An 18,736-nucleotide genomic window follows, 5' to 3' on the forward strand; every position below is an offset into this window, starting at 1 on the left:
ACTGCACCACGTCGCCCAAAGCCCATGACATACTGCCATCCCTCACCGTTTCGTGCCGAATTTTGGGACCTCTCTCCTGGAGCACAAGCAAGGTTACATGTACCCTGAATGTGTGTTCCTTGCCCTGGGGGCACCTTCCTGTTACAAAATCCTGTTCCCTCAGCTCCTGTTCCTGCCAAGTCCACCCCTTCCCCTCATCCTCCTACCAGGTGGTGTATGGCCCAGAGGCCCGAACACGACGTTTCGCGAGAAGCAACTGTTCACATGACCAGTTGCTTCTTTCCTTCACTCCATGACGTGACTTGCGAAACCAAGCATTGTTCTTGTTTCTCAAGTCGGTATCTGAGAAGTTTCAACTTCATTTCTGCCTCTGCATTCCTTTATTCTTGACTCTTCTTCGTCCTTCTCTGTCTTGAACCAGAATGAGGACCTCAGGCCACCCCCCTAAGATCGATGGTCGCTGCAGAGCTCCCGCCAAACCTTGAACACCTCGACTACTTCCAGCACGAGACGGAACACACCACCGATGCCACAACTCTGGTGTGGAGGGGGGCAGTGTCGCTTCTGACCCAATTGATGCTTCGATGACAGTGACAGAGACAGTGATGGCGACGTGCCAATCGCTGGCGCCCCTGACACCCCCTCTGCAGCTGTGAGGACAGCAATGCCTGTGGGTGATGGATCTGGGGACGACGGTGTGGTTGATGTCACCCACCTGTATGCGTAGGTCAGTAGCCCCGTGCTGGAACCCGTCTGTCCACCTGCGATGGCTAGCGCTCCCTCTTCCTCTACCCTCGAGTCACCGGGGCGCATACAACCAGTGACTCTTCGAGATGACGTTGACAACGTCCCAGCGATCTCCTGCGCTCCTCTTGAACCCCCTCTCATGCTCATGGACAAAGGGAAAGCGCCTCTCAGAGACTCGCAGTTGGCGGGCCCCTCTACACATCCGGGTCTGTGTTCTGTTACGAATGGTATGCTCCACCCTCGCCGTGCGATCGCGCTTCGCTAATTTTTCGCATTTCGACTCAAACCTAGTGGCTCACACCTCTGCATTGGGGGATCCTACACTGGGTGGGTTCAGGGCGCACCCTGCTGTGTCCATAGGTGGGTCTCGTTGGGTTTACCTCTGGACCTCATCTTGCTGACCTGCGTTTTCTGCGTTTGTGTTCCCCTCGCGCTTAGCTTTGGGGGTTCCTCTGCTGGCCAAAGTCACATTGGACAGGGCACTGTACAACCCCAAATCCAGGCTGACTGTGCTCTCTGCCATTGCTCCAGATCGCATCACTGATTGAAGCGTTACAGATCCCATAGCCGTGACTGTGGCCATGGTCACTCGAGGCCCCAGCACAGCCGCAGACACCGTCGTCATTTGGACAGCAGTGGCTCTAGTTTGGGCAGTGAGAGCTCCCGCAGTCAGAGCAGAGATTGCAAACGCAAGCATCGCACCCCCCAGGATCTGAGAGAGGGCCAAGCTGTGGCGCCATCAACGAGAATGACCTTCATCCCCTTGTGGGTGCTGGAAGGGCTACGGTGTCACCACTGGGACTATTTTATCTCCCTTGGCTGGTTCTTGCCTGCCATTGTGGCTACTGCGTTGGTCACTGGTGATTCGAAGAGCTATCACAAGCGCCTCGACAATATCCTGGATTCCCGCATTGAGATTGGTGACTTCTACGCAATCTCTTGCCACTTCCCATTAGCTGTCCAAGAGTTCTATGACATCCGGGGCGAGAAGGACAAAGGTCTAGCTGGTGCAATTGCAGACATGTTCCAGTGCCTGTTTGACATGATCCTGGCCAAGCACGATTTCCAGCCACTGTTCACTGCCTACCGTGACTACGCCTGCAAGGTCGTTGCCCAGTGGCACATCTGACGCACTGAGGATAATCTTCGGATCAATGTCTGGGATCCCGTCATGGCAAAACCTAAAAAAAATCCTAACCATAAAACTTTTTGATAATCAATATTTATTTCATATAGAGATAATAATTGAAAATCTGTCAGAATTACCAGCAACTACCACCACCCAGACCCGTACGATTTCAACGTCAGGGATCGTCAGATGCTCGAAAGACCTTTTCCTACCAGTACACTCACCAGTGGAGGATAGATGCGATAGAGAGTGGCTTTGTGTGTTTGAGAATTCGAGGAGATGATAGAGAATCAATGGCAAGAGTTCCAAGACTGGCTCACCCAAGCTCAAGTCTTACTTCAAACATTACCATTCTGAATTTCCGTGAACTAACTATAACTATCCTTACCTATAACGGCTTTCACCAGTTTATCCAACTCCTACATTCCTTTACCACCACTGTTGCTACTACTTGTGTTGTTGTTTTAGGCATGTTACTAGTATCATCTGGAATGATATTACTTTCTGCCTATCTCATGCTGACTGATCACCAACAAACTCATGTTGGAGTTGAAAAACAACCCATGCCAATGCTGTCATGTCTTTACATTGGACTTCCTCGAAGGAAGAGTGCACTTTGCCGGGTTCATACTAACTCGGTAATGACGCTGTGTAACACCACTAAATATGGCTAACAAACACACCTCAAGCATGAAGTGCGCAAACCAAAACCACGCCAAGAAGAGTATACACAAGTGTAAGGGGTGGAGGTTGGTATTCTTAAGGCTTTAGTTTTCACTAAGAGGCACCAAGAAAGATAGAATATGTGGGGTCTTTGGTTTTATAGAAGTTTCAATCAAGGTTCTTTCACTACAAGAGTGACAATATGATTCACAAATCCCAAAATTCAATATCTGACTTTTCAACAAAGCTTTACAAGTCTTTGCCGAAGTTCGGTTCCAAGTTCAATATCCAAACTAGACAATAGCAATCCAAGTTCAATATAAGTCCAAATTGACTTCAATATCCAGAGTTCAATTTCAAGACAATATGCCAATACCAAATTCAATTGCAATAATCTAAATCTATCTTTCCAAACACAGAACACCAACTTCAGTGAAGACTGGGGCAAAGGTCAAATCTCGAGTGAATCCTAGTAGGTGAACTGCGTCTTCTCTTGTAGGTTGCTAGGGAAAATCCCTCTTTCCTGCCCACCTTATATACGGTTTTTCTAATAAATAATAGTAAAAGTCCAAAATGTATGTGAAACTGGTAAATCATAATGAAATCCCTTTCAGTCGAATAGAAACTCACTTAATCAGGTATAATACAAGAGTTTTATATGCTGAAGTGCCAAATCGAATATTAAACTGAATATTTGTTCCTTGTTTCCTGGTTGCAATGTAGGGACTTGACTTCGCCGAAGTACCCAACATATCCGCATTCTCCTGTTTTTCCTAGGGAACGGGTCCCTGTTTCAGGTGTATCCATTCTTCCTGTTCCTGTTCTATTCCTTTTGGAGAAGATCTAGCCTCGATCCTAGGCCCTGTCCTCAAGGTTTCTCTCTTGAAATCAAATACCATGTGCACTTCGCTGAAGTCCGTGTTTCCTTGGTTTTCCGAGAAATTCCTATTCTTTCTGTTTTCCATTCATGAGAATCGGATGTTCCTTCCTTTATCTTTGTTTGGATCCTATATCCGAGAATTCCATATATCCGAGCAGTCCAACCAGACTTCGTTGAAGTTTCAATAAAGTGTATAATAAAATCCCTATGTTCGCTATGAGCATTCCAGGAGTAAGATGAGGCCTTCCAATAAAAGAACGAAGGTTTTTAAATGGCTGCTTTCCGAAGTTCATACAGTTTTCTGAACTTCAGCAAAGTCTCTCATCTTTCCTAATTTTGTACAGTTTGTACGGATAAAGTCTCTTGTAGAGGCTCATGCTTTAACTAGAAGTGCGGGCTCACTCTAGTCCTATTAATCCCATAATTTATAACTCATAAGTGTTAAAATTGTACAAATATGCATCTTTAAGGTTTTTTCCGATTTATATCACGATATCGGGGATCTTGGACTTGGGAAAAACCGAAAATTTGGGAAAGTTTGTGGAGTTCCATCTCAATTGTTGATACTGCTGACCAAGAAAATGGAGAATATCCCACCGGATCACACAGTTAAGTTAAATTGGACTAACGGGGACCATGTAGTAGAAGGATTACCAGAAGCAGTTCTTAAAACAGAGGGTTTTACATTGGAGGAAGATTGATGAATATGTGGTTTTCCCCACTACTCTTGATGGTGAACTGGAATCCACTGAACCATCCCTCTCCTATACAGCATACAAACATGTAGCTCAAAAGGTTAGACCTGTTTCCACCATCATGCCACCAGAAAGTCGAGTGCGGTGAACCATCCCAGAGGACCCTTTGATTTCCCTACCACCCTTACCTTATGATCCACCAGAATTTCAGCCAACTTCACGTCTAGACCATGAACACCTTAAAATATTGGACTTAAACCCAACTGGATTCTTGTTACCAGACGAAGAAAAGTTATTCCAACATGTGGTATCCATAAACCAGGAGGCTTTTTTTTTGCTTTTGAAGACATAGAACAGAGAACTCTCAAAGACTCATATTTTTCACCATATGTTATTCTGACAATTCTGCACCAACCTTGGTAGTATTGCAATATTCCTATACCTCCAGGAATCCAGGACAAGGTGAATGAGGTCTTGAAACTCAAGATTGACGCTGGAGTATATGAACCCAGTGTATTATCTTACCGATCAATGTGGTTTTGTGTCCTTAAGAAGAATTGAAAATTATGAATAGTCCACGATCTCCAGCCTTTAAACAAAGTGACCGTACAGGACACAGGAATGCTACCAATCATTGATAACTTCATTGAAGGCTTTGTGGAAAGACAATGTTATTCAGTGTTTGACCTGTTCTGGGGATTTGATGCCCGGAAAATAGATGAATCTAGCAGAGAACTCACTGCTTTTATGACTCCCATGGGACTACTCCAAATCACCTCCCTTCCCACTGGATTTACCAACTCTTCTGCCGAGTTTCAAAAGTGTATGGCCTTTGTTTTGCAAGAAGATCTTCCTGAAGTGGCCAATATTTTTATCGATGACTTGGCTATTAAAGGACCAAAGAGTCAATATTTGGACAACCAGGGAGAACCCGAGCGCCTAGCAGAGAATCCAGGAATACAGCATTTTATTTGGGAACATGCCAATGATGTACACCATATCATGCACCGAGTCAAATGCGCTGGAGCTACATTCTCTGGTCACAAGGCTCAGGTGTGCAGACCTGAAGCCCTGATCTTGGGATAAAGATGCAACAATCAAGGATGAATTCCTGACCAGGGATGAGCAGATAAAATATTGAGTTGGCCCATTCTGGAGGACTCCAAGCACGTTTGCCAATTCTTAGGATTATGTGGATCAGTAAGGATCTGGATAAGAGACTATTCCATGATCATCAGGCCTCTTACTAAATTGTATCACAGGGACGTACCATTCCAATGGGGAGAAAATCAGCAGAAAGCCTTTGACCAGATTAAGAAGGCCATATCATCCGCTCCTGCAATGAAACCCATTGACTATAACTGCGACCGAATTGTCATTCTATCTATGGACTCAAGTAAAGAAGGTACAGGAATGGTTTTATCCCAATTGGATGAACAAGGAAGAAAGATTCCAGCATGTTATGGATCCATTCCCATGAGCGAAAGTGAATCCCGCTATTCACAGCCCAAGTTGGAGTTGTTTGGATTATACAGAGCCCTTCGACATTGGAGAATTTATTTAGTAGGAGTGAAATGCCTCAGGGTAGAAGTGGATGCCAAGTATATTCGTGGAATGATTAAGGAACCCAATTTACAACCCAACGCAGCAATCAATCATTGGATTCAGGGCATCCTTTTGTTCGACTTTGAACTGGTGTAAGGGGACAACCTGCTTTGGTGGACTTGGTCAATTTTGGATCTCTAGTTCGGAGCTGTGCACTTGTTTGTCTTATAGGATCTGCCCCCGGACATCAATCGACACACAGCTTGCACAGTTCAAGAGAGCACATAAAACATGACCTAGCTGCACCCTGTGACTATGGATCCCACACAGATACGCCTTGTTACATCCCCTTGACTTTCCATGTTCTTATCTCACCGAGTTACGCATTTTAGATTTCTTTCCTTTATTGCACCTGCAGTTCGTATGGTATCAACAAACGGTCTTTACAGTATGATTGCGCACATTCGAAAGGTATATACTCCCATTTTCACGTCTATAGCATTTATCGTTCCCACTTTACTTTCTCTTCTTTCTCTTTCCCTTCATGCACTGTACTGGATATATATGGACACATGGACATGTGACTAGCTAGATATAGTAGTGCTTGGTCAGAGGGATTCCTTAGTCTTTTCTCTTTGGATTCCCCTCTGCTAGGTGCGCATTTTGGATATGTTTTAGCTGTGGCTGCCTAATATACTTTGGATTCCCCTCTGCTAGACCTGTGTGATCATTCTTCCACCTCTAGCAGGGTTGCCCTTATAACTGGTTCATGTTCCAGCCACTAGATTTAAAGGACCTGATGCCCTCTCAAGAAGACGTTTAGCTGAAGGAGAGACTGCCATTAGCAATGATGACACATGGTTGGACAGAGTGGCTTTATTCAACTGGAGTTCAGAAGAGAGTCCTCCTCACACCATAAAACATTGGGTTTTGTATCATGCACTCGAACTTCCCTCAGTGGTATGGCTTTCCAGGGAAACACAGGAAAAATGGCTGCAGCAAGTATGTCATTTCCTGCAGACTCTTGAGACACCTTACTTTCCTGTAGTGGCAGATAAGAAGAGGTTTCTTAAACAAGCTCACTGATATCACATGCATGGAGATCGTCTTTAAAAGCGCCTTAAAATTCTTACATTGGCACACAATCATTTAGGGCACAAGGGAGTGCAGGCAGTTTATGATTTACTCCGCAGTCGATTCTATTGGCCACATTTATGAAACAATGTGGAACACCATATCAAATCTTGTCATGAATGCCAAATTAGAAGTCTCAAGAGATTTGAAAAGCCTCCTACAGTGTCAATTCCAGTTGCTTTGTTTGGAAAGATTTACATTGATGTGATGTATATGCCACCAGCAGGAGGATATCGGTATATTGCAGCCGCCAGAGATGATCTTTCAGGAGTTTGTGAAGCCCAAGCTCTAACCAGTATTGACTCAGAGAGTCTGGCAAGATTCTTTTGGGAACAAATTTACTGCAGATATGGAACTCCCCACCAAGTGGTGACTGACAATGGATCAGAAGTCAAAGGTGCCTTTGATAGTCTCATGAAGCGCTTAGGAGTGCCACAAGTCCGAATTTCACCCTACAACAAACATGCAAATGGAGTAGTTGAGTGTGGTCATTTTACATTGAGAGAAGCGATACTCAAGGCATGCGAGACTTGGTTATCACAATGGCCCCAGCAACTTTCTGAAGCAGTGTTTGCAGATCAATCACAATTCACTGATCTACAGGTTTTTCTCCATATCATCTGCTCCATGCTACAGAACCTTTACTTCTGTTTGATCTATTTGAGGCCACATTTTTGGTTGAAGGATTTTATGTTGGTATGACAACAGAGGATCTTCTTACGTTAAGGATGAGGCAGCTCCACCAACACCCACAGGATATCACTAAAGCAGCCAAAGTTCTCAAAGCCAGCAGATTTTCTTCCAAATCACATTTCGAAAAACGGTTTGCAAAAAGACTCATTCCTAAGGAATATCATTCTGGCGAGTTAGTGTTAGTATGCAATTCAGAGGCTGATCAAACATTGGAATGAAGGAACAACCACACTATCTTGGGCCTTTTAAAGTCATTCGCCGGACCTGAGGAGAAGCCTATAAACTCAGGGAATTAGATGGGGCTGAATTGGCTGTTTCCATGGCCGCCTACAGACTAATGCCGTACATTCAATGCGACCATTGGTTCATGAAGACAGTGTGGCTAGGGGAACATGAAAATTGAGAAAACAAGCACCAACTGTTCCCAGGCCACTGCTGTAAATTCCCAACAGATTCATCAACCTCATTTTTCCTAGTCATAGCAACTCCATAATGGACTATCATCTACTATTGAATCCCATTAAAACAACTTCTCTCTTTTACGTTCCCTCATTCCTTTCCTTCCCCCCCACCTTCTTTTTCTTCCTATGAATCCTTTTCTTTCTCAGCTTGAATATCTATCGAACTATGGAACCATTGACCTCAGCCAAGTGCGTGTAGAGTGTACTGGTCAGGAGTTTCACGAGTTGTTGGAAAAGGTTGTGCATTATACCAAGAACCACACCATGGCTCATTGGTACAATCTAAGTGACTTGCAGCGCTACCTCCAAGTAAACCCAGGCACCCTTCATCCAGACTCTCTATAAGGGCAACCCTGCTAGAGGTGGAAGAATGATCACACAGGTCTAGCAGAGGGGAATCCAAAGTATATTAGGCAGCCATAGCTAAAACATATCCAAAATGCGCACCTAGCAGAGGGGAATCCAAAGAGAAAAGACTAAGGAATCCCTCTGACCAAGCACTGCTATATCTAGCTAGTCACATGTCCATGTCCATATATATCCAGTACAGTGCATGAAGGGAAAGAGAAAGAAGAGAAAGTAAAGTGGGAACGATAAATTCTATAGACGTGAAAATGGGAGTATATACCTTTCAAATGTGCGCAATCATACCGTAAAGACCGTTTGTTGATACCATACGAACTGCAGGTGCAATAAAGGAAAGAAATCTAAAATGCGTAACTCGGTGAGATAAGAACATGGAAAGTCAAGGGGATATAACAAGGCGTATCTGTGTGGGATCCATAGTCACAGTGTGCAGCTAGGTCATGTTTTATGTACTCTCTTGAACCGTGCAAGCCGTGTGTTGATTGATGTCCGGGGGCAGATCCTATAAGCCAAACAAGTGCACAGCTCCGAACTAGAGATCCAAAATTGACCAAGTCCATCAAAGCAGGTTGTCCCCTTACAACTAAGTGCTTTGGAACGATATAGACATTGTATGAGAACTAGAGTGAGCCTGAGCTGCTAGTTAAAGCTTATGGCCGCTAGTAGAGTACACTAGTACAGCTGAGAAACAGCTAGAGAGCATCCCGTAGAGCTAGCCTGAAAACTGTAAGGCTGTCTGAAAACGGTAAGACACTACGCGAGCGGTCACTATTCAGAAAGACCACTCTCTGTACTCTATTATGCACAAAGCAATTAAGGGATATTAGGTTGAGGCTTATGCTTCAGTACTGGACTTGTAGCTAAGAAGGATAAAGTCTTAAACAGACTCCTGAAGAGAGAGAGTGAGTGCTCTCAAACAAAGACAGACTTAGAGAAAGGCGTGCCGAAGTGTTGAGCACTAGCGGTTCATACAGACCGAGCAGATGCTACGGAAAGAAGTAAAACACACACCCAAGACCAAGGACAAGATGAAGTCAAGTGTGAGCGATCAGAGAGGTGTCCAAACATATGCAAGCATCAGAGAGAGACTGTCTTCGGACAGGTCAGAGAGAGCTAGCGCTCTCTGATAGGATTGAGGATCAGATTCCATGCACCGAACCATACGAGTTCTCGCTAAGAGACTAACCAATGAATAGAGACCAGTGACGTTAAGAACTAGACTCTTCCAGACTGTCCATGTGCAGATGCCTGGCGGAAAGAGCTACGAAGTTAGAGGCATATGCTAGCGATACTAGCGAGTGAGAATGCAGCTAGATAGCATCACCTGCAAGAACCCAGCATGGGCAGCCAAGCCCAAAGACAATTTGTAAGCTAGTGTAGAAAATTGTATATATCAGGCCTGTATCTGTAGTTAAGGCAAGCAAGTACTGCCAGTGTGTAGGAAAGTTTTGGAGCAACTGCCCGCACGTAGCCTCCAAATAGAGATTAGATTTGCCCTGTTAAATCAGTGATTGGACAAGAGATTGGATAAGAGCAAACAATTCAGAGAACAGTTCAGAGACCTTCAGAGATATTCAGAGAACAGTCTTCGTATTGAGTTTCATAGTCCACAGAGGACCCTGAGCTTTCCACTCTTCATTCTAAGTCCACTGGACACAAAGCAATCCTACCACAAAACCCCTAGTTGTTGAAGTGCATAGCACAGATAGCTGTAACTAAGAGGTAGCTTTCTATAGTCTTTAGTATTACCCTTTTTGAGATAAGAAGCGTACCCTTTGACAAGCATTTCCACCCTTGCAATTCTTCTGGGGTGTTGAGTGGTGATAGACTCTTCACAACTGGGATAGCTATATTGTTGAGGATTGATTGATTTGTTAGTGCTACACATAGCACTGATAGGTTGGTTTGTTCTTGAGGATAGAGGTTGATATATCATTCCCAGCGCCCATTAGCACTGATCATCATCTTTCATCTCTTACTATCATTCACTGTTGAGGTATAGTCACACCTACACCTCCAGACCTTGCACCCTTACATCCAGTCATTGTAGCTCGTTTCCATGGGGTTACTTTTATCGCTTGTCAATATACTCCCATTTTCACGTCTATAGCATTTATCGTTCCCACTTTACTTTCTCTTCTTTCTCTTTCCCTTCATGCACTGTACTGGATATATATGGACATGGACATGTGACTAGCTAGATATAGCAGTGCTTGGTCAGAGGGATTCCTTAGTCTTTTCTCTTTGGATTCCCCTCTGCTAGGTGCGCATTTTGGATATGTTTTAGCTATGGCTGCCTAATATACTTTGGATTCCCCTCTGCTAGACCTGTGTGATTATTGTTCCACTTCTAGTAGGGTTGCCCTTATAGAAGAAAAGACTCTCCCTCTCAAGACTGGGTTTTTGCAGCCATCCACTCCAGCTGCAACAGCCCCCTCTTCCCCTATTCCTACCAGCCTGTCCCCCTCATCTATTCCTGCTGATTAAGAGATCATGGAAGATCAAGCTCACCACTCATCTCAGGACCTTGAACAGCGCATTTTGGGCTTGGAACAGGCTCTACAAATGGCAGATCTAAGGAATCAGAGAGTTGAGAGTGTGTTAAATGAGCTGTTGAATAGGATGTCCACTCCAGGTGTTCCCCAGCATCCTGCTGCATCACAGCCACCCTCTGCACCTCAGAATAATCTATTTCTTCTATTCCAATCCCTTCACTATGTATTTGTCCCTTGTATGTGTATGAACTATAGCTTAACTCTCAAAATTTGGCAATTCCTTTGTGTGCACAACTCAGGAAAATATATTTTAGTGTAAGTGTACAATTATAAGCCAGGGAATTGAACTAGTTCGTCCCAGGTGAACCACCTGTAAGCGAGATTACCATCATCAAGGCTGAATTTAATGTATTTAAAGGTGACGTTAAACAAACATGATTCAAGGTACTTAGTAGGAGAGTTCCCCAGAATTTGATCTCCTTTTGTCACCTCTTTGTCCTAATTCTTTTCCTATCTTTGCACTCTCCACTGGTCGCATCCACCCATCAAAGTCCCCTATGGCTTCACCAGTCTTCTTTGTCAAGAAGAAGGATGGTAAACTCCGCTTTGTGCAGGATTATCGCATGCTCAACTCTATCACTGTGAAGAATCGTTACCCACTTCCTTTGATTGATGAGTTGATCAACAAGCTCTCTGGAGCGCGGTACTCCACTAAGCTGGATGTCAGATGGGGCTTTAACAACATTCGCATCAAACAGGGTGATGAATGGAAAGCGGCTTTTCGTACCAACCGCGGTCTGTTTGAACCCCTGGTGATGTATTTTGGTCTCACCAACTCCCCTGCCACTTTCCAGACTATGATGAATGACATCTTGCATGATTTGATTATGGAAGCGAGCCTTAATATGACAATAGGTAATCACAGATGTTCACCGGTGGGTCGGGTACTTTACAGTTCTAAGGTAATATTAGACCTCAATTCTTTGTGCAACAGATTTGACCAAACGACAAGAATATTACCCAACGCTTGTGATTATATATGAGTGGGTCCTTCCCCTCATTTCATCCCTTTCCCTTTATCTCATCATACCTTGATTCTTCTTCAGGACACCCATGTCATCACTGAAAAAAAGCCAGCAAAACTCAATAAACACTCCATCCAAGAGGCATTCGAGAATGACGTTCATAAGGGAACACCCCCAGTCAAACATATTTGACTGTAAGGGGACAACCTGCTTTGGTGGACTTGGTCAATTTTGGATCTCTAGTTCGGAGCTGTGCACTTGTTTGTCTTATAGGATCTGCCCCCGGACATCAATCGACACACAGCTTGCACAGTTCAAGAGAGCACATAAAACATGACCTAGCTGCACCCTGTGACTATGGATCCCACACAGATACGCCTTGTTACATCCCCTTGACTTTCCATGTTCTTATCTCACCGAGTTACGCATTTTAGATTTCTTTCCTTTATTGCACCTGCAGTTCGTATGGTATCAACAAACGGTCTTTACAGTATGATTGCGCACATTCGAAAGGTATATACTCCCATTTTCACGTCTATAGCATTTATCGTTCCCACTTTACTTTCTCTTCTTTCTCTTTCCCTTCATGCACTGTACTGGATATATATGGACACATGGACATGTGACTAGCTAGATATAGTAGTGCTTGGTCAGAGGGATTCCTTAGTCTTTTCTCTTTGGATTCCCCTCTGCTAGGTGCGCATTTTGGATATGTTTTAGCTGTGGCTGCCTAATATACTTTGGATTCCCCTCTGCTAGACCTGTGTGATCATTCTTCCACCTCTAGCAGGGTTGCCCTTATAACTGGTTCATGTTCCAGCCACTAGATTTAAAGGACCTGATGCCCTCTCAAGAAGACGTTTAGCTGAAGGAGAGACTGCCATTAGCAATGATGACACATGGTTGGACAGAGTGGCTTTATTCAACTGGAGTTCAGAAGAGAGTCCTCCTCACACCATAAAACATTGGGTTTTGTATCATGCACTCGAACTTCCCTCAGTGGTATGGCTTTCCAGGGAAACACAGGAAAAATGGCTGCAGCAAGTATGTCATTTCCTGCAGACTCTTGAGACACCTTACTTTCCTGTAGTGGCAGATAAGAAGAGGTTTCTTAAACAAGCTCACTGATATCACATGCATGGAGATCGTCTTTAAAAGCGCCTTAAAATTCTTACATTGGCACACAATCATTTAGGGCACAAGGGAGTGCAGGCAGTTTATGATTTACTCCGCAGTCGATTCTATTGGCCACATTTATGAAACAATGTGGAACACCATATCAAATCTTGTCATGAATGCCAAATTAGAAGTCTCAAGAGATTTGAAAAGCCTCCTACAGTGTCAATTCCAGTTGCTTTGTTTGGAAAGATTTACATTGATGTGATGTATATGCCACCAGCAGGAGGATATCGGTATATTGCAGCCGCCAGAGATGATCTTTCAGGAGTTTGTGAAGCCCAAGCTCTAACCAGTATTGACTCAGAGAGTCTGGCAAGATTCTTTTGGGAACAAATTTACTGCAGATATGGAACTCCCCACCAAGTGGTGACTGACAATGGATCAGAAGTCAAAGGTGCCTTTGATAGTCTCATGAAGCGCTTAGGAGTGCCACAAGTCCGAATTTCACCCTACAACAAACATGCAAATGGAGTAGTTGAGTGTGGTCATTTTACATTGAGAGAAGCGATACTCAAGGCATGCGAGACTTGGTTATCACAATGGCCCCAGCAACTTTCTGAAGCAGTGTTTGCAGATCAATCACAATTCACTGATCTACAGGTTTTTCTCCATATCATCTGCTCCATGCTACAGAACCTTTACTTCTGTTTGATCTATTTGAGGCCACATTTTTGGTTGAAGGATTTTATGTTGGTATGACAACAGAGGATCTTCTTACGTTAAGGATGAGGCAGCTCCACCAACACCCACAGGATATCACTAAAGCAGCCAAAGTTCTCAAAGCCAGCAGATTTTCTTCCAAATCACATTTCGAAAAACGGTTTGCAAAAAGACTCATTCCTAAGGAATATCATTCTGGCGAGTTAGTGTTAGTATGCAATTCAGAGGCTGATCAAACATTGGAATGAAGGAACAACCACACTATCTTGGGCCTTTTAAAGTCATTCGCCGGACCTGAGGAGAAGCCTATAAACTCAGGGAATTAGATGGGGCTGAATTGGCTGTTTCCATGGCCGCCTACAGACTAATGCCGTACATTCAATGCGACCATTGGTTCATGAAGACAGTGTGGCTAGGGGAACATGAAAATTGAGAAAACAAGCACCAACTGTTCCCAGGCCACTGCTGTAAATTCCCAACAGATTCATCAACCTCATTTTTCCTAGTCATAGCAACTCCATAATGGACTATCATCTACTATTGAATCCCATTAAAACAACTTCTCTCTTTTACGTTCCCTCATTCCTTTCCTTCCCCCCCACCTTCTTTTTCTTCCTATGAATCCTTTTCTTTCTCAGCTTGAATATCTATCGAACTATGGAACCATTGACCTCAGCCAAGTGCGTGTAGAGTGTACTGGTCAGGAGTTTCACGAGTTGTTGGAAAAGGTTGTGCATTATACCAAGAACCACACCATGGCTCATTGGTACAATCTAAGTGACTTGCAGCGCTACCTCCAAGTAAACCCAGGCACCCTTCATCCAGACTCTCTATAAGGGCAACCCTGCTAGAGGTGGAAGAATGATCACACAGGTCTAGCAGAGGGGAATCCAAAGTATATTAGGCAGCCATAGCTAAAACATATCCAAAATGCGCACCTAGCAGAGGGGAATCCAAAGAGAAAAGACTAAGGAATCCCTCTGACCAAGCACTGCTATATCTAGCTAGTCACATGTCCATGTCCATATATATCCAGTACAGTGCATGAAGGGAAAGAGAAAGAAGAGAAAGTAAAGTGGGAACGATAAATTCTATAGACGTGAAAATGGGAGTATATACCTTTCAAATGTGCGCAATCATACCGTAAAGACCGTTTGTTGATACCATACGAACTGCAGGTGCAATAAAGGAAAGAAATCTAAAATGCGTAACTCGGTGAGATAAGAACATGGAAAGTCAAGGGGATATAACAAGGCGTATCTGTGTGGGATCCATAGTCACAGTGTGCAGCTAGGTCATGTTTTATGTACTCTCTTGAACCGTGCAAGCCGTGTGTTGATTGATGTCCGGGGGCAGATCCTATAAGCCAAACAAGTGCACAGCTCCGAACTAGAGATCCAAAATTGACCAAGTCCATCAAAGCAGGTTGTCCCCTTACAACTAAGTGCTTTGGAACGATATAGACATTGTATGAGAACTAGAGTGAGCCTGAGCTGCTAGTTAAAGCTTATGGCCGCTAGTAGAGTACACTAGTACAGCTGAGAAACAGCTAGAGAGCATCCCGTAGAGCTAGCCTGAAAACTGTAAGGCTGTCTGAAAACGGTAAGACACTACGCGAGCGGTCACTATTCAGAAAGACCACTCTCTGTACTCTATTATGCACAAAGCAATTAAGGGATATTAGGTTGAGGCTTATGCTTCAGTACTGGACTTGTAGCTAAGAAGGATAAAGTCTTAAACAGACTCCTGAAGAGAGAGAGTGAGTGCTCTCAAACAAAGACAGACTTAGAGAAAGGCGTGCCGAAGTGTTGAGCACTAGCGGTTCATACAGACCGAGCAGATGCTACGGAAAGAAGTAAAACACACACCCAAGACCAAGGACAAGATGAAGTCAAGTGTGAGCGATCAGAGAGGTGTCCAAACATATGCAAGCATCAGAGAGAGACTGTCTTCGGACAGGTCAGAGAGAGCTAGCGCTCTCTGATAGGATTGAGGATCAGATTCCATGCACCGAACCATACGAGTTCTCGCTAAGAGACTAACCAATGAATAGAGACCAGTGACGTTAAGAACTAGACTCTTCCAGACTGTCCATGTGCAGATGCCTGGCGGAAAGAGCTACGAAGTTAGAGGCATATGCTAGCGATACTAGCGAGTGAGAATGCAGCTAGATAGCATCACCTGCAAGAACCCAGCATGGGCAGCCAAGCCCAAAGACAATTTGTAAGCTAGTGTAGAAAATTGTATATATCAGGCCTGTATCTGTAGTTAAGGCAAGCAAGTACTGCCAGTGTGTAGGAAAGTTTTGGAGCAACTGCCCGCACGTAGCCTCCAAATAGAGATTAGATTTGCCCTGTTAAATCAGTGATTGGACAAGAGATTGGATAAGAGCAAACAATTCAGAGAACAGTTCAGAGACCTTCAGAGATATTCAGAGAACAGTCTTCGTATTGAGTTTCATAGTCCACAGAGGACCCTGAGCTTTCCACTCTTCATTCTAAGTCCACTGGACACAAAGCAATCCTACCACAAAACCCCTAGTTGTTGAAGTGCATAGCACAGATAGCTGTAACTAAGAGGTAGCTTTCTATAGTCTTTAGTATTACCCTTTTTGAGATAAGAAGCGTACCCTTTGACAAGCATTTCCACCCTTGCAATTCTTCTGGGGTGTTGAGTGGTGATAGACTCTTCACAACTGGGATAGCTATATTGTTGAGGATTGATTGATTTGTTAGTGCTACACATAGCACTGATAGGTTGGTTTGTTCTTGAGGATAGAGGTTGATATATCATTCCCAGCGCCCATTAGCACTGATCATCATCTTTCATCTCTTACTATCATTCACTGTTGAGGTATAGTCACACCTACACCTCCAGACCTTGCACCCTTACATCCAGTCATTGTAGCTCGTTTCCATGGGGTTACTTTTATCGCTTGTCAATATACTCCCATTTTCACGTCTATAGCATTTATCGTTCCCACTTTACTTTCTCTTCTTTCTCTTTCCCTTCATGCACTGTACTGGATATATATGGACATGGACATGTGACTAGCTAGATATAGCAGTGCTTGGTCAGAGGGATTCCTTAGTCTTTTCTCTTTGGATTCCCCTCTGCTAGGTGCGCATTTTGGATATGTTTTAGCTATGGCTGCCTAATATACTTTGGATTCCCCTCTGCTAGACCTGTGTGATTATTGTTCCACTTCTAGTAGGGTTGCCCTTATAGAAGAAAAGACTCTCCCTCTCAAGACTGGGTTTTTGCAGCCATCCACTCCAGCTGCAACAGCCCCCTCTTCCCCTATTCCTACCAGCCTGTCCCCCTCATCTATTCCTGCTGATTAAGAGATCATGGAAGATCAAGCTCACCACTCATCTCAGGACCTTGAACAGCGCATTTTGGGCTTGGAACAGGCTCTACAAATGGCAGATCTAAGGAATCAGAGAGTTGAGAGTGTGTTAAATGAGCTGTTGAATAGGATGTCCACTCCAGGTGTTCCCCAGCATCCTGCTGCATCACAGCCACCCTCTGCACCTCAGAATAATCTATTTCTTCTATTCCAATCCCTTCACTATGTATTTGTCCCTTGTATGTGTATGAACTATAGCTTAACTCTCAAAATTTGGCAATTCCTTTGTGTGCACAACTCAGGAAAATATATTTTAGTGTAAGTGTACAATTATAAGCCAGGGAATTGAACTAGTTCGTCCCAGGTGAACCACCTGTAAGCGAGATTACCATCATCAAGGCTGAATTTAATGTATTTAAAGGTGACGTTAAACAAACATGATTCAAGGTACTTAGTAGGAGAGTTCCCCAGAATTTGATCTCCTTTTGTCACCTCTTTGTCCTAATTCTTTTCCTATCTTTGCACTCTCCACTGGTCGCATCCACCCATCAAAGTCCCCTATGGCTTCACCAGTCTTCTTTGTCAAGAAGAAGGATGGTAAACTCCGCTTTGTGCAGGATTATCGCATGCTCAACTCTATCACTGTGAAGAATCGTTACCCACTTCCTTTGATTGATGAGTTGATCAACAAGCTCTCTGGAGCGCGGTACTCCACTAAGCTGGATGTCAGATGGGGCTTTAACAACATTCGCATCAAACAGGGTGATGAATGGAAAGCGGCTTTTCGTACCAACCGCGGTCTGTTTGAACCCCTGGTGATGTATTTTGGTCTCACCAACTCCCCTGCCACTTTCCAGACTATGATGAATGACATCTTGCATGATTTGATTATGGAAGCGAGCCTTAATATGACAATAGGTAATCACAGATGTTCACCGGTGGGTCGGGTACTTTACAGTTCTAAGGTAATATTAGACCTCAATTCTTTGTGCAACAGATTTGACCAAACGACAAGAATATTACCCAACGCTTGTGATTATATATGAGTGGGTCCTTCCCCTCATTTCATCCCTTTCCCTTTATCTCATCATACCTTGATTCTTCTTCAGGACACCCATGTCATCACTGAAAAAAAGCCAGCAAAACTCAATAAACACTCCATCCAAGAGGCATTCGAGAATGACGTTCATAAGGGAACACCCCCAGTCAAACATATTTGACTGTAAGGGGACAACCTGCTTTGGTGGACTTGGTCAATTTTGGATCTCTAGTTCGGAGCTGTGCACTTGTTTGTCTTATAGGATCTGCCCCCGGACATCAATCGACACACAGCTTGCACAGTTCAAGAGAGCACATAAAACATGACCTAGCTGCACCCTGTGACTATGGATCCCACACAGATACGCCTTGTTACATCCCCTTGACTTTCCATGTTCTTATCTCACCGAGTTACGCATTTTAGATTTCTTTCCTTTATTGCACCTGCAGTTCGTATGGTATCAACAAACGGTCTTTACAGTATGATTGCGCACATTCGAAAGGTATATACTCCCATTTTTACGTCTATAGCATTTATCGTTCCCACTTTACTTTCGCTTCTTTCTCTTTCCCTTCATGCACTGTACTGGATATATATGGACATGGACATGTGACTAGCTAGATATAGTAGTGCTTGGTCAGAGGGATTCCTTAGTCTTTTCTCTTTGGATTCCCCT

General features: G+C 44.0%; 2 protein-coding genes across 2 annotated transcripts; both read left to right on the forward strand.

Moving 5' to 3' along the window:
- Positions 1-766: 766 nt before the first annotated feature.
- On the forward strand, positions 767-1,295 carry E1B28_003288 (uncharacterized protein; the record flags this gene model as incomplete). The annotated part of the gene is made up of 3 exons (XM_043160260.1): positions 767-974; positions 1,039-1,107; positions 1,186-1,295. 3 exons carry the CDS (start codon positions 767-769, stop codon positions 1,293-1,295), a joined length of 387 nt encoding a protein of 128 aa, XP_043002216.1.
- A 200-nt stretch (positions 1,296-1,495) lies between these two features.
- Positions 1,496-1,876, forward strand: E1B28_003289 (uncharacterized protein; the record flags this gene model as incomplete). The annotated part of the gene is made up of 1 exon (XM_043160261.1): positions 1,496-1,876. One exon carries the CDS (start codon positions 1,496-1,498, stop codon positions 1,874-1,876), a length of 381 nt encoding a protein of 126 aa, XP_043002217.1.
- Positions 1,877-18,736: the final 16,860 nt, after the last annotated feature.

This window comes from Marasmius oreades, chromosome 11, assembly GCF_018924745.1.
Source record: "Marasmius oreades isolate 03SP1 chromosome 11, whole genome shotgun sequence".
Classification (NCBI taxonomy): Eukaryota; Fungi; Basidiomycota; class Agaricomycetes; order Agaricales; family Marasmiaceae; genus Marasmius; species Marasmius oreades.